The sequence below is a fragment of the Bombus fervidus genome, chromosome 9, assembly GCF_041682495.2.
Source record: "Bombus fervidus isolate BK054 chromosome 9, iyBomFerv1, whole genome shotgun sequence".
NCBI lineage: Eukaryota > Metazoa > Arthropoda > Insecta > Hymenoptera > Apidae > Bombus > Bombus fervidus.
In genome coordinates this window covers 4,513,241-4,536,690 of record NC_091525.1, presented here as the reverse complement: position 1 = coordinate 4,536,690, position 23,450 = coordinate 4,513,241, and the positions used below count along the sequence as shown (strand labels likewise).

The window sequence follows — 23,450 nt, the reverse complement described above, 5'->3', positions numbered from 1 at the left end:
AAAACTTAAAACGAATATAGTTCGGGAATCGTAGTAGGGTTAAATAGACCTGGTTTTGAAATAACGATCTTTGATACTCTTGTAAAGAGATTCGAACTTATTTCATAACCTGATATAATCGTAATGTAATCGTAAAAATACGAAAAAGACGAAAGATTGTTGAAAAAATATGCTGATTTTAATTAGCAATTAGACAGTTGAATGTATTAGAAGAGTGCCGATGATAATGACCTCGTAACCGTAAAGCATTCTAGAGAACAAGACGGCTTTACAGCTTCCTAAACGAGATCATCATCTGTTCCTTCGGTATCCTGAAGGGTGTAGAAGACAGTCTGGTCGTTCTTGCTATTCTTCCGATACATGCAGCCGTCGCAGATGCACTGTACAGGAGATCGAAATTCGCAATATGCCGAGAAGCAGTCGAAAGAAAGAAAGAAAGACATATAGAGGAGGAGAGGAGAATAAAAATTGCTCGAACCCCTCGCTAACAGCTATCAAAAGTCCCCTCTTTTAAATGGATAGATGAAGACGAAGGGAAGTCAGAAAAAATAATCACCCTGAGAAGTGAAGAAGCAGCAGGAACGGGATGGACAACAAGAAACGCGACGTGTAAAGAGTAAAAGGAATGAGGAGGACTGATAAGGTGGAAAGAGGAAAGAATGGAAGACGAAATGGAGAAAGAGGTACACTCGAGCCATAAGTATCAGGACATCTACTCTTTACATTTATTGGGAAACTCTAACAATGGAAACTGTTAAAGAATGACCACTTACCAATTAACTACTAATTGAATAACTTATCTATATGTAATAGCTATGTAGAATTAATTAATTATTGATAATTAAATTGATGTTAATTGTAAAATTGTATGTGAAGATTTTGAAGCAATATTTTAACTGAATTGCCAACATTATAATCCTTTAAAAGGTGCATATGGTTTAAATAAATACAACTTTTAACGCAAAATATTAAAATAGATGCCTTAAGATATATGGTCGAAAAATAATAAGTACCTCGACATTATGGTCGACAGATATTGAATGATACGTAAAGGTACCAAACAATGAAATAGTAAGCACGAAAGATAAAAGAACTACATTACAACGGTAAACCGAGCGGTAAAATTTGAAATTCCACAGATTTTGTTCCTACTCGTCGTTTGGGGGGAACCTTGTTTATTACGGACGATTTTACAAATTCTAAAATTGTATGGAAATACTTTTTCTTATCGTTATGAAATCTATGGGTCCTAATCCTTCAATATGACCTTTATTGCAAGTAACATTAGGAAGCAAATAATTTCTGTAGTTTTCTGGTAATCTGGAGTCGTTTAATTGCCTAAGGTATTTATCCTCAATTCGTCGTAAACCTTGTCAAAACAAGCTATTAAGCTATTGTAGAGGACCGGTGGCAGTGAAACAATGGAAAATGTCGACGTCATTTTAAAAATAGAATTCTATATTCTTTTATATGGCATAAGATAGATTAAATTAGGAATACAAAATAGAAAAATAAATTATAGTATAAAAAAATAGTACGTACTGATATACGGCGTAGAAATGATGTACGGGGGTTAAGCGGAAACTGGAAATCATTCAAAGTTGAATGGCAAGAATTAAATGAATAAATAAAAAAAATATATTTTTTATGTATAATACATTATAGTGGAACAATGGAAAATGTGGCATATGGTTTAAATAAATACAACTTTTAACGCAAAATATTAAAATAGATGCCTTAAGATATATGGTCGAAAAATAATAAGTACCTCGACATTATGGTCGACAGATATTGAATGATACGTAAAGGTACCAAACAATGAAATAGTAAGCACGAAAGATAAAAGAACTACATTACAACGGTAAACCGAGCGGTAAAATTTGAAATTCCACAGATTTTGTTCCTACTCGTCGTTTGGGGGGAACCTTGTTTATTACGGACGATTTTACAAATTCTAAAATTGTATGGAAATACTTTTTCTTATCGTTATGAAATCTATGGGTCCTAATCCTTCAATATGACCTTTATTGCAGGTAACATTAGGAAGCAAATAATTTCTGTAGTGTTCTGGTAATCTGGAGTCGTTTAATTACCTATGGTATTTATCCTCAATTCGTCGTAAACCTGTCAAAACAAGCTACTAAGCTATTGTAGAGGACCGGTGGCAGTGAAACAACGGAAAATGTCGACGTCATTTTAAAAATAGAATTCTATATTCTTTTATATAGCATAAGATAGATTAAATTAGGAATACAAAATAGAAAAATAAATTATAGTATAAAAAAATAGTACGTACTGATATACGGCGTAGAAATGATGTACGGGGGTTAAGCGGAAACTGGAAATCATTCAAAGTTGAATGGCAAGAATTAAATGAATAAATAAAAAAAATATATTTTTTATGTATAATACATTATAGTGGAACAATGGAAAATGTGGCATATGGTTTAAATAAATACAACTTTTAACGCAAAATATTAAAATAGATGCCTTAAGATATATGGTCGAAAAATAATAAGTACCTCGACATTATGGTCGACAGGTATTGAAAGATACGTAAAGGTACCAAACAATAAAATAGTAAGCACGAAAGATAAAAGAACTACATTACAACGGTAAACCGAGCGGTAAAATTTGAAAATCCACAGATTTTGTTCCTACTCGTCGTTTGGGGGGAACCTTGTTTATTACGGACGATTTTACAAATTCTAAAATTGTATGGAAATACTTTTTCTTATCGTTATGAAATCTATGGGTCCTAATCCTTCAATATCACCTTTATTGCAGGTAACATTAGGAAGCAAATAATTTCTGTAGTGTTCTGGTAATCTGGAGTCGTTTAATTACCTATGGTATTTATCCTCAATTCGTCGTAAACCTGTCAAAACAAGCTACTAAGCTATTGTAGAGGACCGGTGGCAGTGAAACAACGGAAAATGTCGACGTCATTTTAAAAATAGAATTCTATATTCTTTTATATAGCATAAGATAGATTAAATTAGGAATACAAAATAGAAAAATAAATTATAGTATAAAAAAATAGTACGTACTGATATACGGCGTAGAAATGATGTACGGGGGTTAAGCGGAAACTGGAAATCATTCAAAGTTGAATGGCAAGAATTAAATGAATAAATAAAAAAAATATATTTTTTATGTATAATACATTATAGTGGAACAATGGAAAATGTGGCATATGGTTTAAATAAATACAACTTTTAACGCAAAATATTAAAATAGATGCCTTAAGATATATGGTCGAAAAATAATAAGTACCTCGACATTATGGTCGACAGGTATTGAAAGATACGTAAAGGTACCAAACAATAAAATAGTAAGCACGAAAGATAAAAGAACTACATTACAACGGTAAACCGAGCGGTAAAATTTGAAAATCCACAGATTTTGTTCCTACTCGTCGTTTGGGGGGAACCTTGTTTATTACGGACGATTTTACAAATTCTAAAATTGTATGGAAATACTTTTTCTTATCGTTATGAAATCTATGGGTCCTAATCCTTCAATATGACCTTTATTGCAGGTAACATTAGGAAGCAAATAATTTCTGTAGTGTTCTGGTAATCTGGAGTCGTTTAATTACCTAAGGTATTTATCCTCAATTCGTCGTAAACCTGTCAAAACAAGCTACTAAGCTATTGTAGAGGACCGGTGGCAGTGAAACAACGGAAAATGTCGACGTCATTTTAAAAATAGAATTCTATATTCTTTTATATAGCATAAGATAGATTAAATTAGGAATACAAAATAGAAAAATAAATTATAGTATAAAAAAATAGTACGTACTGATATACGGCGTAGAAATGATGTACGGGGGTTAAGCGGTACTGGAAATGATTCAAAGCCAAATGGCAAGAATTATGTGAATAAATAAAAAAATATATTTTTTATGTATAATAGTTTTTAAATATTTCTTGAAATCATTCGAAAACATTGATAATTCATTGCCACTTATTTTACATTTTGTCTATCGTGTTCGGCCTTCTGCTTCTATTTACACAATAGAAGAAGGTAAACCTAAAAATTTCTCTGCGAATTGATCAAAGGAAGAGGGTCACTCGGCTTTCGGCGCCGCCCACCTGCTAAACAGCACAAGATTCCAACCCCCTGTCGAACCTCTACCTATCTATTCTTCATATGCTATTTTTTACCTGTAATCTGGTATCATCTTTCCACATTCTGCCGGCCTGTACCAATTCCAAACATTTCCCGGGAAGTTAAGAAACAGCTGGTCTAACCGCGCTCGATGATTATTACACGGATACCGAGCAATTATACTCTGAAAGCTTTACAACTCCGTGGAAGAGTTGCTCTATCGAAAAATCGCTAATGTCGCTGCGGTCGGTGATACGATTGTATTTTTCGCTAAATAGAACCTGGACATTTGTAATAAATGGCTAAAGACAATCTAATGAAAAATCCACGAATTTATTATCAATATTATATTTTATGGTCTCCTGCAAGACGCGACAATATCATACTTTTGCAAAAATGAGTTAATCCTGATATCGAATTTGTAAGCAATTGTACATTCCATATAAAGAGACGACAATATCAAATTCTGTCTAGAAATGGCTATACTGGAATTTGTTTTTTTATTTCGGTTTTATCGCGCTTCTTGTCAACTTTTATTTTCGTGATTGTAGAAATTTCTGTTTAAGATATAATTTACTTAATGGATTAACGGTATATAGCAACCTAATATATGGAAATAACTATAATGTATGGAACTAACATACGAAAAGAATTTGTCATATGAGTTAAACGGAGAAACACATAAACAGCTTGGGGGCTTGGCGCGCTTCAACAGCTAGGTTTCTGAGAATAGCCATGCAACGGTGCCCGCAAACCCAGACCTTGGGATTACCACCAACTCTTATCGACGCTTAACCGCAACCGAAATATCGCGACGATATCTTCCTTTCTTCTTCCTCGTTTCGCTCATCTGAACTTTATCATTCGATCTCTTTTTCTCTCCCCTCGTCCTTCTTCTCTTCCGCCCCCTTCTCCTGCGCGCAATCTCTCTCGCTTCTCCGCACTTTTCTCGCCTTTCTCTATTACTCGTTTATTCACTACATCTTTCCTCTCTCGTTTATCTTTTTTAGCATTATCAACAATCTCGCCAATGCTAAACTGATGCCGACATGCATATGCATGTATGTGTCGGGGAAACACAGAAAAAGAAAAAGAGAGAGAAAGTGCAGATGATACAGAAGAGATAAAGTACGAAAAAAATTAAAAAATAATAATTGAAAAATTAGAAAAAAGAATATACAGAAAGATCTTAAAATTTCGATACAACCTGAAAAATATGTGATTCTCGGCGTAAAAAGTCGAAGATTTAGGATACAATTTTTTTATATACATATAAATATCGTTGTATGTTTCGCGTTCGTAATTGTTATGCAGTGGTTACAAAAAGTATTTGTACACCACTGTTTTAATTTATTATTGCATGTATAAGATATTGTTACCACCGGTCAATCAAGCATGCGGATGACTTATGAGCGGTAATATATGACTGATTACTTTTCTCTCCCGTGATCTACCTGCGAATACGGCTTATGGAATACCCTAATAAGAACGTTGGTGGACGTTCGATACGAGCCGATTTATCCCAGCGAGAAAGTCGTTTCGCGTTCATCGATTATTCACGTGCGAGTAAAGCTCGTGTAACAGCTGCACCCGTATAGCATATCGCAAGAGCCAAGCGTTAGACAATACGGTACACAGTGCCCTCATGGGGGAGGCCGAAAGTGTTATATGGGGGCGTGTAACGCTTCCTACTACCCAAGCGAAAGTCGATTATGCTCGATCGCATAAACCGTACACCTCCCCAACTAGCCAGTACATGAACGATCTAACGAACTTCCAAACGATCAAATCGTCGTACGTACACATCTCGCATTAATTTCTCGGTAACGTTTCCCTCTTCGTACGTTCCACGTGGCTCTCAGTACGCGCCAACTGAATTTCGTCGCTCGAACTGAACGCATGTTAATATATAACTTTACCAGAAATTACTTCCTGCCTTGAGATATACCTTACGCAGTTCCTCAATTGAGATCAAACTTTCTCGCCGACTGTTTTCAGTAAACCATACATCTTCCAAACGTATAACGGGAGAAAACGTGGCAAGAAGTTAGGACGTTCTTAATTTTGCTGTGTCCCTTGGACCCCTTGTGGCGTGGAACCAATCGTGTCTTTCGTTGTCGAGAAAATTTGCTAAGTCCAAGGAGACTAACAGTCATTGTTAATATACGTAAGAATTTTCTATTTAGCTTCATACTATGTTTTTCATTTTAATCATTAAAGAACTTCCTCTTATTGAAACAAGAGGTAGGTTCGGAGCATAAAAATTTTGAGAATTTGGACAGTGAAATTAAAACTTCCTGCAAATATACGTGTAATAAGCTCTTCTCACAGAAACGTGTAAAAATTGTCAATGACGATCGAATTTGTAATTATTTTACGTCACAACCGCTGAAAATGTTGAGGTGTTTCGTGTATTGAAAATTCCGTTCATCCAATTCACTCCAATCGTAATCAGATCATAAATTACTCCATTCGAAGACGCACAAATGACGATACTTGCAAATTAAAGAAAAAGCCAAATTTTATCTACATATCATGCGATAGTTAACACATTGTCGATTGGCTATTTAATGTAAAAATCAACGTACGCAATCGACTATCTTATACAGAAACTAACAACATTTGTCCATGAATATGCATGTTTACTTGTGATCTATCAACAATATGTTAAAAAGCACCGTCATTACTGTTCTACTCGATTTTCAATTGAAGAAACACGTTCGTACAAATGCGCCTAAAGTACGATTCGCAAAACGGCAGCCGGTTGCCAAAAACACACGAAAGAAATAACGGAAGGACTAACGAATTTCCTGTATCGTGCAATAGTTATAAAGATCCGATTGTTTCTGTTTTACAAGATTTTCAATTGAGAAAGTACGTTTATGTATAAAAGTACGATTCGCAAAACGGGCCGGTTCCCAAAAACACGCGAAAGAAGGAATGGAGGGAAAAACGACGATGACCGAACGGCGTAGACGGTCAAAGCGGCGAGACGATGAGTTTCTCCTCGTCCCGCGCAGGAAGGTTGCCGCCGTTCCCAGGCTGGAGACTCTTCTCCGTCCACCCAGAGAGGAATTTAAATCTCAACGGTCGGTCGTGGTCTTTTATAGTGGGGAGAGGCGACACCGCTGAGGTTCGCGACGGTGCGACGGGAACGAAGAAAAGAGAAAAAGATAGACCGAGACCAGGAGGTAGGGAAGGCGAGCGTTCTCGCGTGTACAAGTCTGTGTACATGCTGGAGAGAGAAAGAGCGCGAATGGAGGGCGAAGAGGAGAGAAGAGAAGAGCAAAAGAGAGCGAGCGAGCGAGAAAGAGAGAGAGAAAGAGAGAAAGCGTGCGCACGCGCGCGCGCGCGAGAGAGAGAGAGAGAAGAGAGAAGAGAGCAACCACCCATGGAACACACTGTTTTGCCGTGTCTCGAACTCGGCTCCGGATTCGGTCTCGTTCTCGGTCTCGGGCTTCGACGACCCCGAGACGACTTCGGTTCCAACCCTGGGGAAAAGGGACTCAACATTGAACTAAGCAACTAATACAAAGTAGACATGAACAGGCCGCGATGAAGAGGCCACAGAAATCAACGGATCTGGAAACGGGAATAGGGAATAGGGGCGAGGAGATTCCGGTTAAAAGAGCGAAAGACTACTGACAAGGGGATAAGGAAAACAGAGTGTTGGAAAGAAGTGACGATGTAAACATGGTAGGAATGACGATAAGGGATGGAGATACAGAGAAGGTACAATAGGAAAAAGGAAAAGATTCCTGTTTTCAAGGAGAATACTGATAGCAGTATGTAGGCGAACATTTCGAATAAAAACAAATTGCATACTAGCTTCGATTTATTCGAGACGTAACGGGTATTAAATCCCGCCTACCTATTCCCGCCAACTCCCGCTAACTCCCGCCGACTTGTATACCAATTCGTATACATGCCTTACATCTTTCTATGCTTACTACTATACCAAACGGAAAGAGTTACGATTGAAAATCGTTCGGTTGTATAACGTATTTGGAGAAAAGTATTTTTATTATTTGTATAATTTGTATATTCGTTTATTTTGTATCTTTAAATCTGAATAATAGCGACAGTACATTGGGAAAGAAGGAGCGATGCTAACGTCGTTTTGGCCTGGCTCTCACACGATATATTCTAGCCTATGTTTCGTTTAAAACAGAAAAAGAGTAATATCCACTTGATCCAATCCCTCAGCTCTAGAGGATATTAAACCGACGTTAAAGCACGTTGCTGTGACCATGTCCCAATTAGCGTATTTACAGTCCCTACGCAACCGCTTCCCGTTTAAATGCTCCGGTTACTCTTATCTTGCGGAACGCCTCTGGTATTTTGTGCCAGTCTAAACGATACGATTGATATCGTCGATGGTAATATTCAATCTTTTGCAGCCTTATTTTCTATCAGATATATATACATGTATTATTTACACATAAAACTTCCAGTCTAATTGGACCATTCACAGATCAAAGTTCGAGATTTTAAAAATATTAGCGTCAATACTCTTGATCGATATCGAAGCTTGTCTCGTATAATTTCGTCAATTTCCTCTACTTCTTGGTTCGTGGAGTTAGCCACGATTTGGCAAATAAGCAACTCAATTGTCGTCTAATCATACTAGATTCATTTTCTCATCTGCTTGTCTGATTCTCAACAATGACAACGACGAAGAGGAAAAGAGATCGCTTTGGTATGCTTCTAATGCGGCTCAACTTTTCTCTTTTTCTCTTTTTCTCTCTTTCAACTTCTCGACAAAGCGATCTACCACCCATGCATCGTGCTAGCCAAGCACTACGGAAGCTCAAAGCCTTCCTTTAATACCTCCCACAGTTTCCCATTTTTGAGTTTGCTGGTCTCTCTTGTCGCTTCACAGTGAAATCTTAGTTTCTTTCAAGACGACAACGACGTTCCTTCGGACCTGTTCCGTACCGTTCTCATAAAATGACCTTCCCAGAAAGCCGTTCTTTGCTATTTCTCTATACTCGCCGCGTATCGTACAGTCTCGAGTATTTCACTCACAATGAAACTAGTTGCAACAGGTTTCGTCTGCATCAAGTAACGAAACAATAAGCATCAATCGATATTCTTCAGTCTCGATCTTAACCTGTTAATCTGGGAAGGACGAATTAACTCGCCGTGCCGATTATTAATCACTTAAATACAGGCCGTTAACAAGAGCGGTTGGATGCTTAAACAACTTATAGTACTCATTAAGAGGAGTAAAGAATGTCCAATCAGTGTAGGACCTAAGAGCAGCCCTTTCGATGTAAAATCACCTTTTATTATTTATTAGACTACCTAATTTTTTCTCTTAAAAAATCTCAAAAAATTTACATTATACGATTAGTTCTTGAGTGAAACGTTTGGAAAATTTCTCGGGAAAAATAAAAATACACCTGGAAGAAATTCACGAGTGAAATTTCGCGCGTAAACGATTCAGCTGGTCTACAGAGAGGCCTGTAGAGTTCCCTGGGTTTTTCCAACCAACTTTCCACGACTCGAAGAAACGAATCTCTTTAAAAGATGAAAATCTGCGACCAACGTCGTTCATCCCCGGGGCGACTTTCTCACGCTAGCTCGGTTACTAAGTGAGGATGTGAAAGACCACGGCGTTCGAAGGTCGTTCGTTCAAATTGCTCGTTTTGCGCATCGCACAAAGCCACCTCTACCAGGACGCTAAGATCTCGGTACACGAATACACTTTATAACCGATTACATACAGCGAGGCTCCAACGTTCGACGTTACGGACCGTTCGAAATATTGCGCGAAGCTAGTTTTTTAAATGCTTGTGCTTATGTAAGCACACGATCGATTGGAGCGTGAACGAACGACAGAGCGCGATAGAAAGCACGAGAGTGGGGGGAGACAGAGAGAAATGGAGTGGGTGGTAGGAGGCATAATGTAGGAAATGGAAGGGAGAGAAAAAATTGGTTGGAAGGGCGCTGTTGCTGGGGGCGAACTCCACCGTTACGAGTGGAGTAAAAACGGTTCGAAAAAGTAACGGATAAACGGAGAACTGAGATGGCAGAAGAATAGTAAGAGAACAAACGAAAAAGGAGTGGGAGAAAAAAGGCGCGCGAGAAAAGAAGAAAGAGAGGAGAAAGGGTCGGAGGGAGGAGAAAGACGAAAGAGCGAAGTGAAGATTGGTGGGTGGGGAAGATATGATAGAAGGAAGAAAAGGAGGAAAGAAAGCAAAGAGATACGGAAAGAGAGAGGCAAAAGGAGTGTTTGAGAGAGGGGCGCGAGAAGCGTAGAAGATGAGGCGGATGAGGTGACGGGATGATGGGGAAACGAGTATGGGTAGACATGCAGGCATGCAGACAAACAGGCACCGAGTGGATACTGGAGAAAGAAGTTGAGAGGAAGGAGGAAGTTGCGCAACGGTCAACCGACGCGGCATTAGAGAAGCGCATCAAACCAATCCACGTAAATACTTCTTCCGTTTATTTAAAAATATAAGACGATCCAAAAAGATGAAGCCAGTATAAAGATGAAACGTGTGAAAGGTTGATAACACGCGCCCAAGAAGAAGAAAGATGAAAGCACTTATCGATTGATACGATCTGAACATAACGATCTCTGAATCTTGGAACGAGTATAAAAGGAAAGAGCTATAAGAAGACCGTAATAAAATTCATCCCCCGGAACGAGCCGCCGAGGCATGCATCCGATTTCTTTCTTTCTCGACCAGCTCTCGGGTTTGGTCCAGCTCGTTGGTTACCGCCGCTATGCAGCTACCTGTGAGGGAGTGAATCGTATAAGTACGAATAACAACCTGTTCCCCTCTACCTGTTCGGAGAGTAGCTACGTGTATGTGCGCGGATAACAGCTCCTTTCCTTTGATCTCGAATGACAAAAGACATCCTATGACCACACGTATACTCGCTAATTCGCGCGTCTACTTCCTCGCTTCCGTGAAATACGCATATACGTTTGTTTTAAATATTTATAAATATACGATCTTATTTTAGCGTACTCCTTGAATACTACTCGCTTCCAATCCAATCTTGCATTTGTTCCACGTGGGCACTGGTAATATGAGAAGAAAGAGCGGAGTCTCCGATAACTCTCGGTAGGTAGAACGTTGGAAAGTTACAAGCGGAAAAGTTCGTATTGTAGACCGTTGGAAACATTAAGATAGTATTCTTGGTCAATGTCCGTTCTTCTCCTATACAAGTCACGGACTGGATAAGGACACACAATAAATGGTTTATACACAAAGAAAAAAGCAATTAACGGCGCTTGGTATTGAGTCGCTTCGCGGAAATGGTCAAAATCACCGAGAATCTCAGTCAGTTTCCCTCCAAAACCGGTCAGCTGATGGTATTTGCCCGACCAGCTGAAGGGACGGCTGTCAAGGGTAGGCAGACTCGGCCATTTTTAAATCCCTCGTAGCCGCCGATTTAAAAGACCACGCTTGTTTTCTGCTGCGCGTCGGCCTACTCGCCTCAGCCCCAGTCCCGGCCCCGGCCCTGGCCCCATCCCCCACCAGGTTTGCCTTTCTGACGACGCGATGCGACGTACAGTGGCTCACGAAAGTATTTGAACATTTACAATAGAATTTTTTTATGAATACACTATGTGCATTGTACGAGATTTTCGGAAATATCGCTAACATTGTAACGAGACGCGATTATCATAATTATAATACTAAAATTTGAAACCAATCCGAAAATATATATAAAAGTTACAAGACATTTATTGCAAACATATATTTACTGAAAAATTAGTATACCTCATGAATAATAGTCTTAAATACACAATTGACGCTAAATGTGGTTTCACTATATATTGTGGCTTGCTAGTATAGCGAATAGTTAACTTTCAATATAATTTGGTGATCTTTGCGAGGCGCATACTTTCCATTTACTGGAAAGTAAATATCGTGTAACTTCTACATACATTTTCAGATTCCGTTCAAATTTTGCCAATGTAATCACGACAGTCGTGCCTCGTTACAGTGCTAATGAAATAAAACATTTTTCGTGCAATATATATAGAAAAAGTTTCTTCAAGTACTTTCATGAGACACTGTAACTTCGTCTCGGTCTGTCTCGACCCATCAGCTCTCGCCTCCTCTCATGTTATCTTCTTCTCGTCTCGTTTCATCTCATCTCGCCCCCTACCTTGTCAAGGCGTAAACACCATTCCGTTCCCTTTACATTTGTACCCTTAGACCGACGTTGGTATCGCGGCTACCTTTTCCCGCGCTCATTCCTACTTTCCACGTTGTCTCGTTTCTTCACGCTAACCGGTCGAGTTGCAACGAACGTCCACGCACGTTGTCCGCGCATCCAACGAATCGCGCTTGTTTTTCATTATCTCCGCTTCACCGTTTTAGCCTCCAACCGTTACGACGATCACGGTTCAAATAATCAAACGCGAGTCGGTTGATCGCCGCACACTTTCGGCATCGAACGACTATCTTCGATCTTTTCTTTTCACCATAATGTTACACGTTCGCTCGCTGAATTTCGTTTTGATGCACTTGCAATTTGTGACTTCCGTTTATAACCTATGACTTTTTTTATAGGATAATGATCTTCCTATCTCCCTCTTTCTCTCTGTAGTTTAAAGCTGAGATCTTTTTGATTTTATCCGCCAGAAAGTACCCATTTCTTTGTAAAAATGCCTTTTATACCAGTACTATACCGTATGCCATTTTTTGCTGTATTTACTGTATACTAATCTTTTCACGCTAAATATTCCTGTACATATATATATATATATATAGCAGCTCACGGAAACATTCGTGGACTGGTAGAAACCTTTCCTTTTCTACGAAACATTTCGAAATTTCATTAGCACCGTAACGAGACTTGATTATCACGATTGTATTGGTAAAGTTCGGAACAAATTTGAGAATGAATATAACAGGTACAAGATATTTCGTGCAAGTATATATATATATATATATATATATATATAGTCTTCACTGGAATTTTGATTCAAATGGTTCACGATTAGAGCAATTATCCCAAGTGTGCAGTTAGCTCTTAGGATTTTGCTATTTTGTAAAGTGGGAAAATTTAAGAAAAATGACAACTAACAAAATGCTTAAATTAGTAAGAAGCTAATAGAAATCTTTCAAACTGCTTGGCAGTCTGTGCACGCCAATAGTTCAATTACTTCTTGTAACGTTTTATGAAAGAAAAATGTGAGACCGCAGAGAATGATCTATCGTTTGATAAATGGAATTCTACGGTGGATTTATTCAAAGGAAACTGTATAAATAAAAGGCTCATGACATCAATAGCTACGTTCCAACGACAAGTCCCACACGGCAACAAAGCAAAATAGACCAAAAGAACGAAACGCGCCGTTTTTCCTTTCGTGGGCTCTTTTCTTGAAGATTTCAGGTAAGTATATCGATCCTCGTGACCGCGAGACACAGGTACTACACAGTGTTCAACATCTTCTCACACCTACCTGAAAACTCGATTCAAAAAGTACTCTAATTGGGACTCATCACGAGTGACAATTTAGTTTTTCATATATTTTTCAATATATTTATCACGTGTCTTTCAAATTTGTTTCTTTCGTTCTTTGATTACTTGGTCGATTCTCCTTCTTTTTTTTCTTTGGTTTATTGCACAGTTAATTCGTAAAATCGAACATAAAGGTTAAGAACGAAGGAGAAGAAAAGAGAGAAAGAGAGAAATTTGGAGGGAAGACTAGGATGGTGGTGGAAAAAAAAAGCGGGAATGTTGCGGCGATCAGCTGAGAAATATTCCAAAAGAGGCTGGTCGGTCGGCCCTTTCGACAAACCGGTTAGCCTGGCGTGGGGCATCTTGGCGGGAAACCTCCGCCAATGACAGTCCGCTGCTTTATCTCTTTCTCACTTCTTCCCTTCCTCCTTCCTTCTCTTTTGCTCGTTTGTCTTTCCCCTACCTTCCAGTCGGCTTTCTTAGAAGGAACGCAAAGCATTTGCATTCACGAGGGAGACCACCGCATAGATGCCTGGCCTGTATCGCGTACACGTTTTGTGTCGTTGACGCGTATCTATGAAAAATTCCTCTTCTAACAATTCTGAACAATTGTTCGTCGAAAGAAAATAATAGCGATAAAGCGACCGAAAACGTGCTTCGTGGTAACCTCGATTAGTAAAAGCAAATAACGAATTGTAAATAGATCTCGCTTCGTTGGCAACGTTACTTCTCTTCCCTTTAACAAACTTTTCGGTCGTAGAATATCATATGAGAGTTGGTATCTACTGTATATTACATTGAATGGTAGATGTCTGTGAATATATCCAAATACGATATTTCTTTTAAATTTCTATTACATACGATAGCTAGTGCTGTCTATATGTATGTACAGCAGCGTGCAGATGTCTTAAGACTCATTCTGATTAATTCAAGTAACTTGGCACCACTTTGTTGAGAAATCATTATCATTTACTTAGGTTGGAATATTTTTTCAAATTTCTACTCTCGTCCTTGTTAATCGATCCACGTGACTTCAAGAAATTCGAGTTTGTTGGGCGAGATTGTTATCTTATTTGGTTATTAATGTCTTATTAGATATGATTAATGTAAGACTGTTATACCTAATTAAAAATTTGTGTTCTCAAGTTTCTAAATAAAATCGAACTGTTATTGCTTTCAGCTATATCTTGACTAAAAAGAAACAACTGTTGCTAGGTTATGTAATGCTATCCCAGTTTCGTACTTGCCAATGTCGGTTCCCTAGATCAAGTCAATTTTTTCTGAACTTTGCGCTCACAGCCATACTTCATATACGTGATATATTTATTAGACGTTACTAAGTCATCGTTACAATTTTATTTCATTGTATGCTGAGTTCAATTTGTGTGTAATAAAACACTCTGTTACGCTGGTTATGTAGTTATGACACCAACGGAAACTAGTTCCTTACCATCCTTCCAATGAACATAACCTATGCTCTCTGAAGAAAAAGAAATGGTATACTATTTCATATTTTATGATCTCAAACATGATGTATCTCGTTTCTTATTATACTAATCGCAACATGTAAGAATCAAACATTTTTGAATAGTTTTATAGTTACGAGATACAGTGTACGACTAATTGCCATTACAAAATCGCCCAAGGCTTTTACAGAGTACTGTACGCAAACGTGATCGACGGGAGTAAAATTGCTAGAGACTTAGTTCACGTGTGGTCTCTCGTGTAGCAAAGTTGAAACATATACACGACCCAAACGCACCCGAACCGTCTACGAGCTAAAGTGGGCGGCGTTATTCTTAGCGAGTAGGGATACGATGAACTTGCTTGCCCGAACCGTTTTGCTTGATTTTTTAACGGTCGCGTCACGAGAGCAACGAAGAGAAATATAAAGATAAAATATCGGCTACTGCAGCAGAAACTTGCTGGAATGCGAACAAATGTAAGTAGATGAACTAACGCATGATATAATTTTAACAACTATTTCCATCTGCTGTTTGTCTACTTGTTGTAAAAGGAATAGAAGGAGTCCAGAAGGAAGAAGAAGGAAAAAGAGGGAGGATGATATCGAATAAAGCGTAGGAGCTAGTTGAAGCGTGAAACGGGAAAGAAAACCGACGAGTACGGCGCCGAACGAGATGGATAAGCTTACCAGAAACGGTGGGAACCGGCGAGTGAGGTAGAAAGAGAAAGAAAAGACAAGTGAATCTTCCTCGCGATGAATGGAACTAGAAAATATGAATGGTCTTGGTCAGCGTTTTCGAGTCATAGCGTTCAACGAGGTATCCAGTATATCAATGTGTATATATTGTCCATTTCAAAATATTTCAAATGTCGAATAATTTGTAAATGATGCATTAATATGAAATGTTAATTTTGTTTATACATCGTTGATTTTTTAAGATGGTCTCGAATAATTCGTAAATAACAAACGAATGCTTTGTCGGTATAATGATATGACGAAAAGACGAAACAAAATAACGAGGGACTTAGAATAAACGATTTAAAAAAAAAAGCGGTACATATTGTCAACTTTTTATAAGAAAAAAATATTAATAATAATGTTACAAATGATGCTATGTTAGGACGTAAAATTTGTAGTACTACGTTTGACGAGTTAATATAAAATGTTACTCGACTATTAGAATCGAAGCCAAAAAATATACTCACCGTTTGTTGTTGCTATAACTGGATTGTTCACGGTGATCCAAATCTGGAATTAAATAAAAGATAAGATTAATTGGTTGATGTATAAGAATAAAATACATGCATAGAAAGTTAAATTAAATAATAGATACATATATAAAAATATATATTCTACAAGCATACATTTTTTCATTTTCGATCAGTCGAACGATCTGCAAGCATTCCTTCATTTGTAAATATCCTAGATAGAAAGAGTTCTTATATTAAACGCTATGCTGACCGGATAGTTAGATATGAGAAAAATATAAGAACATGAAATCGAGCAGTAACGAGTGTATTTTGCGTAAAAGGTAAAAGAAAAGGTGACCGCAATACGAAATAGGGTCGCTAGAAGACCGGAACGCCTTTCCTCCTTATTGCGTTCACTGTACAGTATTTCCGCAGGAAGTTGGTGCAGTGTCTGTGACGAGTTCGTTCGTTTTACTGGTTACCAACTTCTTACTAGTACATTTATCCTTTTAACTATTATTTATAAACAAAGTATATCTCCTACTTATAAATAATCTATACTATACCATATCTATATTATATCTTTTATAAATAAAGTAAGTCTTCTTGCATAAAATATTCTAAATGATTTTTTTAAAATACACTATTTACTTAAAGAAAGAAAAAGAAAAAGAGAAGAGGAATATTCTGTTCTGACATACTATCTTTATTCCACCTCTCAGCGTTAACTCAGGTAGTATGTTTTTTCTTCATTAACGATTCTTTTCATCTTGTCTTTCCTTTTCCTGCGATGGCACGGTTAAGGTGGTTACGGTTACGGTGGTTACGGTTACGGTTGAGGCTATGCGGATACGGTTACGAAAATGAATAACTCTTTTTTCGCGACTGACCAGTCTTGTCACTGCACCAGCTTACATCAGAATTGTCAAACAGATTCTGAGGCAAGCGAAAGACTACAAATAAAAAGCAAGAGAGAACAACCGTTCCTTTACTACTGGACAAGACTGTATCGTGGCCAGTAGCGAGTAAAAATATTGGTACAGGACAGTTTTCTGTCTGAAGTCTCGTGTAAATTTCTTTGAAGGATATGATCCTTCGCTAATTTTTTTTGTAAATTACTAAGTTTTAATAGATTTGCGATTTAATTTCTTTAGTACAAATTTTATGCTTTAGTCGTTGCTGGTGTTAAAAGGGAAAGGATGCTGAAGGTTTCGAAGATGAGACTTAAGCTGAAACATGGAAAGATCTAACTAGACCGTTGGACCGCGTAAAAAAACGACGATGGTTAAATATACACCACACCACCAAGGAGAGAAGGATGAGGGAGAGATTTTAGGGTGGAACTGCATTTGTACATGTTCATGTCGACTTTTCGAATAACCGCCCTCCTACTAAAATCTATTTTCGACGTTAATATCTGTGTTCTATAAATAAAGAATAAATACAAACTACTAGCGGAGGAGCTGTCACATTCACGCGGACCAGACTAGCGAGATTAGGATGCAGATGTCGAACGTATGTTCCGTAATCATTAGAATCGTACGTGCACACATGTATGAGAGTATACATGCCTGTACATGCTACCGATCGATATCATATCAACAAAATTGAATCAAATAAAAATCGAATTTAGACAAACGTCTGAACTAACGTTGCAATAAATGATTATCACGCATTGTTCAATGTAACTAATGTTTATCTGTTTATCCACTGTTATTTGTATTTGAAATATAAAATAATATGTTAAAAATAATTGTTGAGTAAGAAGGAATTATTTGGTGTTAAAGTAGATAGAATAGAATGATTGTGCAAACATAATGGTGGTCATCTGACCCAAATTATAATAGAAACTTATCGCAAGTAGTCCGAAGTACGTACAGTTTATTCATATCTCTCAGCATTTGTATTTGGAATGAAGATTATAGAAGGAAAACATAACAAGTCAATATTTCTCAATTTTCTGACTGACCACTTGGTAACCAAAAGAGTGACTTATCGTTACTTGCATTGAAAAATCACTCGCTATGCGTAAAGACATATTACGTTTAAAAAAACAAGCAAAAAGTCTAAAAAATTTTATATAAAACCACAGAATAATTATACAATTACGATAGCCACAAATAATATGCAACTAGTTACAAGTGTATTGGACTTTAAAATTCCTTTATGTAGCCTCCAAATATTAACAAATCGTTAAATTAGAACATACTTGTTGGTGTCCGAAGTAGACGTGGCAGAATAATCGTGCAAATATAATGAAACGGTGTATGGTCGCAGAGTCTAACCGTTTTCATCCAACAGACTGTCTTCGAGTCGATAACCGAGAGAAGAAAAGCCTACGACAATGTACGGTGGCACGAGCCAAGTGGAGGGTTGGGGTTGCAACGCGTTTCACTTGGGTACCCACCATTCGTACACTCGCGTACGTTCGTATATTCGCTCAACGATGGTAAGCATTCGACTACACACTGCCAGGTGGTGACTGTCGTCCCATGTGTGCTCATATGTCTGCCCCCTGAGCCCTTACCTTCCCCTAGTGGGGTAAGTACCGACCCCTTGGAATACCAGGAGACACCAGAGGCACACGTTAGCGCCCCATCGTTTTCCTGCGTTCAACGCTCTAGTACCCGACTACACCTAATTGCTCCCGTTGTTCCTACCGTGGATCATATATTCTCTGTCTCACCCCTTCTCTTTCCATTTTCCTCATCCTTTCACTTTTCATCCATTTTCTTTCCTTTGGTACAACCTCATTTTTTTGTCCTATTAAGAAAAATAACAATTATCTAAATTATAGAGAAAGCTAGTATATTTGTATTGTATTTATATAATTGCATATCTCAGCTTATCTATGCTCATTGCAACCGTAATACGTTATATATCATACACTTAAGCGCACAAATTCCCTATGCTGTAGTAGCGTTCATACAACTTGTACAATTTCGTTGATGAGAAAAAATTCGACGGTTGACCAGTAGAAGTATTGATCGGTTAGCAAAAAAACGACAGGAGATATATATAGGGCGCCGACTACCCTCGCCAACTGGATATCACCGAATCAGATTGTAATTTTTATAAATAGCTGCTTGATGAACATGAAATATTTCATTTTCCTAATATTCTTCTAACGTGTAGGCTCCTTCGGTATTAATACTCTTTCTTTAAGCAACAATGGTATTTTGCTTCTATTTCTATCCTATTTAAATAATAAAATTATTTTACAATGAATAAAAAGATGAACAAATTGGATAGCCAAATACATAACAAGCGAATAAATAGAAGCTACTAACAAATAAGTCACGAACCATGGAATGAAAGAGTTATATATCACTCGTTTACCACACAGGTGCAACCCATTGCACCATGACCGTCATCGAACCGTCAGGGTATCAAATTGGAACGCTTCATACGTTTACAAAGTGACGCAAAATTATTGCAAAATAAAAATTATCGCAAAACAATTTCCGGTAACATGAGATAATGTTGCTTATTAATTGTACATTCTTACTCCTCTTCTCAACGTCCTTCGATGAATAAAATACTTGAAAAGAGGGTAGCACAGGTAATAAGGGAGACCCCTACCTATGGTTGCTTGAAGATTTGAGAAAATTAACAACGTGCTTTATTATCTGTGCTCGCGTTGTCTTATGTGTACTGGCACAATTGATCCAATATTATTAATGAAATCTGAACAAATATTTTGTAACAAATCACAAATTACAAATTGACAATACCAATAGATTCTCTCACATAATTGGAACATGTTTGATAATAAAACACATGAAAATTTACGATCAAATTTTACAAATTACAAATAATCCAATCATCTTATTTGACATACAGTTATAAAATTACTTCTATGCTTACTTTTATAGCCTACAACTTGTCACTTAACAATTCATTGATAGTATTAATTAGTGCAGAAGTATTCTGGTTGTTGCCCTTTTGTTTACTATACAATACTAATAAAAAAAAGGAAACCTTAAAAACACAGCAAGTAAGTAGAGGGGAAAAAGACGGACTATACGTTAAATAGATATTTCTGATAACGTGTATGATTATACACGCGCGTGCATCAGCGCGTAATATATGATAAAGCACAAATGGCGATTAAACAAAGGTCACCGTTCAGGGAATAACACAGCTGCTAACGAAATACGTTTCACCGCGCTCTTGCTCTTCCGCATCGCGAGTTGCGATAAACGTCTGTTTCCAACGTTTCAAACTGTCTCAAACGCTAACGCATCTTTACCATAACTACGGAACGAACAATAAAAGCAAATGTCAAATTAAAATATTCGAATAAATATAAAGTCGATCAAGAAGAAAAAAAGTGGAGCGGAGAAGCAAAAAAAGATTATAGGAAGGGGAAGACGACGTGGACGTATGGAGTGAAAGAAATTAAAGAAGGAGGAGAAAGAAGAGAGAAAATGACGAAGAGATGGTAAAGGGTTTCGAGAATCTATAAGGGCCTATAAGGTGTGAGGGGTATCTCAGGTTTTTGTATTCTCGAGGGTTTCGGTGTATTAGCATTTCTCGTGGAGCCGGTAAGGCAGGTCTTGCAATCTGAACCTCCAAGTTTTGATCGGCAACCTTTAACGGTTATAAACCGAATTACTAATCAGATTTTTTTGTCAACCCAAACAGCTTTCCCTCTGATCAAAGAAGTCAGTCATTTCGTATTGGTTTACCATTAATTCTACCAGATGATTTTTTGTTTCAAAATAAACGGAAAAATAAATGTATATGAGAACATTACTTATGTATTGAAGCAATCATTGCAAATTGCTCTGCATTAATTTGCTGTTTGCGCAAAATAACGTATTTATTCCGTTATTCTCGTTCCAACGTGAATAGCTTATTTCATATCCCCACCACGTTGCTTTTTACCCCCACTCCATTCCACCTTAATCACACTCCCCTCCACTTGCAGTTTTCTCTACACAACTTCAACATTTTTTTTATTATCGATAATTAACCAAATATGAGTAATTTATGAACCAAAAATGAGACTTAACTCATAATTACTATGAAGGTCATTTTTATAAATAGAAATATTTAGAAACCTATAAAAAGTAGCATTGTAGGTAATTCGGGTAATATATCGCTATATAGTCGTTAAGTTATACATTAATTAACTATGTAATGCTAGGAGAGGATATTTTCCAAATTATCGTGAAAATGAAAATTACTACGGTTTTATAGCTCCCACCTTACCAATTATGCGTTAGAAACATATGTATACATATACATATGTATTCCTTATACAAATCTGATGACTAAAATATGCCGATGTATTTTTTGAGACACTGTACTGTTGTAGTTTTGCAAGTATTCATTTTGCTTACCTACTACATTCTCATCGATTACATTGTTCTTGCAATTCGAATAATTGCGCGGTGAGAGCGCGGAGTTCATCAAGCTACGAACAATTCCGGAAATTGGTGACACGAATGTTGCTGTTTGCTCTTGACGTTTGTCCGGTGAACATTCGTCTATTTCAGTAATGCACGATAATACAGACACACGTTTACAACCAGACATCGTATCTCTTGTGCGTCCAATTTTTTCTACACTTTCAATGCGTCTAAACCAATAGGTTTTACGTGCCCTTACGAGGACTACGAATCAAAAATAATCTGCAAACGGAAATATAGAAGAGATGTATCTAGAATCTACGTGAGAATTCGAAGAAGCACGAATTTAATGATAAAATGATAAATAATGAAGGGCGAAGGATGAACTCAATATTATATTCTGAATTATAACATTATTATATTATATATAATATAATATAATAATATTAAACTAAAATATTTTTTAATTATTTACTTTGTTCTCTCAGTCTAAATAGCTATCCAATCAAACTTTCGAATAAAAACTGTTTCACAAGTTAATGTGCAGTATCTTGTGAATCTTTCTTATACTTAACCTGCAATTAGAATTAGAAGCAATTAATTATACGTTTATCTCTTATCAGTCGTAAATATCAAATCTGACCGATATCAACAATAAAAGGTTTCAGTATCTTATTTTTTACCTCTTTAATAATACATGTATGAACCTAATTATTCAATCTCGAACGCATCGAAAAACACTTTGACAATAAAAGATTTGAACAGAGCAACAAACGTGTTCCCCTTGCTTACTTCGTCGATACATTTAATACGTATAATATAATAGACAATATAATATTAAATTTCACTAATTATATATAACTCTTTTGTATTACATTGTAACTATTTGATACACGGAACGAATGATAAAAGATAAAATCTTCAAAAAGTAAAAGTTGAAAGTAAGAAATTTTGAGAAATTTCGTAATAGTAAAATAGTTTTTACACTATCAATAAAAAATGTGTTCTATTGTATTTTTAATTTAATAGTTTAATTATTCTTATATACATGCTACATTATATCTCATTTATAATCATTGAATGACAGAGAATCGTCTTTGAACAGTAACAGAACGAATGGAACAAAGGATAAGAAGCGGATAGCGTATTTACACTGTGTAGGGTTAGGTGATAATAACATTAAATAATTTAAGATGATTTCTTATTATCTTTTATAGGACGAAATATTCTGCTTTAATAGTAACTAAGTAATATTTAAGGGAAATAAAATAATCTTTAAATATATCTTTAAATTAATCTTTCAGTTACTTACCTTTCTTTGATCAGACTTTATTTACAAGACTTTTGTACAAAAGTTTCCAACTTGAAATATTGAAAAATCAAGTTTTTTACACTTTGTACTAATTAACTGTAACGATTCTCTTTTAACATGGTAGAACAACATATCAAAAACTAACGTCAGATACATACATAATTTCGCTGGTCGAAACACGATAATCAAATCGAACTTCGTTGACTCGTATATCGAGCTAAACAAACTGACAATGATGACAAGCCCGCGTAAATATATTATCATTGCATATAACGCCACCTACAAAAGCGCAAGGAAATAAATCAAGAAATCAAAAATACAAAGGAGACAGAAAACCGTTGAACACATGTTCCTATGTGCGCCGAACATATATTTACACGACTATAAAAATTTTCCTCCCCTATTTGTATCGGAATAAATATCGAATTAACACAAAAACAAAAGAAACGCTTCTATAAAACAAAGTTTATATAATTTATTTAATGTGCATAAAATCTCAAATATTTTTTCCATCGTTTACGTATAACAATATTCATTCACTATAAATTACAATAATAAAATATGTGTCCTGTATA

The 23,450-nt window shown here is 36.8% G+C and overlaps 1 protein-coding gene and 2 long non-coding RNA genes across 5 annotated transcripts in view; 1 reads left to right on the top strand and 2 right to left on the bottom strand.

The window, feature by feature from the left end:
- Positions 1-23,450, bottom strand: part of LOC139990441 (regulator of G-protein signaling loco-like) — a 41,507-nt gene that overhangs the window by 8,509 nt on the left and 9,548 nt on the right. For all 3 annotated transcript variants that reach the window (XM_072009680.1, XM_072009682.1, XM_072009681.1), the window contains one exon: positions 16,222-16,264. In XM_072009680.1, coding sequence (XP_071865781.1) covers positions 16,222-16,264 — 43 coding nt within the window. The remainder of the gene's footprint in view (positions 1-16,221; positions 16,265-23,450) is intronic.
- Positions 14,036-15,936, top strand: LOC139990526 (uncharacterized). The gene is made up of 3 exons (XR_011800581.1): positions 14,036-15,048; positions 15,143-15,493; positions 15,569-15,936. It is a non-coding gene; the product is annotated as an uncharacterized lncRNA (long non-coding RNA).
- LOC139990527 (uncharacterized) lies at positions 16,347-21,685 on the bottom strand. The gene is made up of 2 exons (XR_011800582.1): positions 21,555-21,685; positions 16,347-18,969 (listed from the first exon to the last, which is right to left on the bottom strand). It is a non-coding gene; the product is annotated as an uncharacterized lncRNA (long non-coding RNA).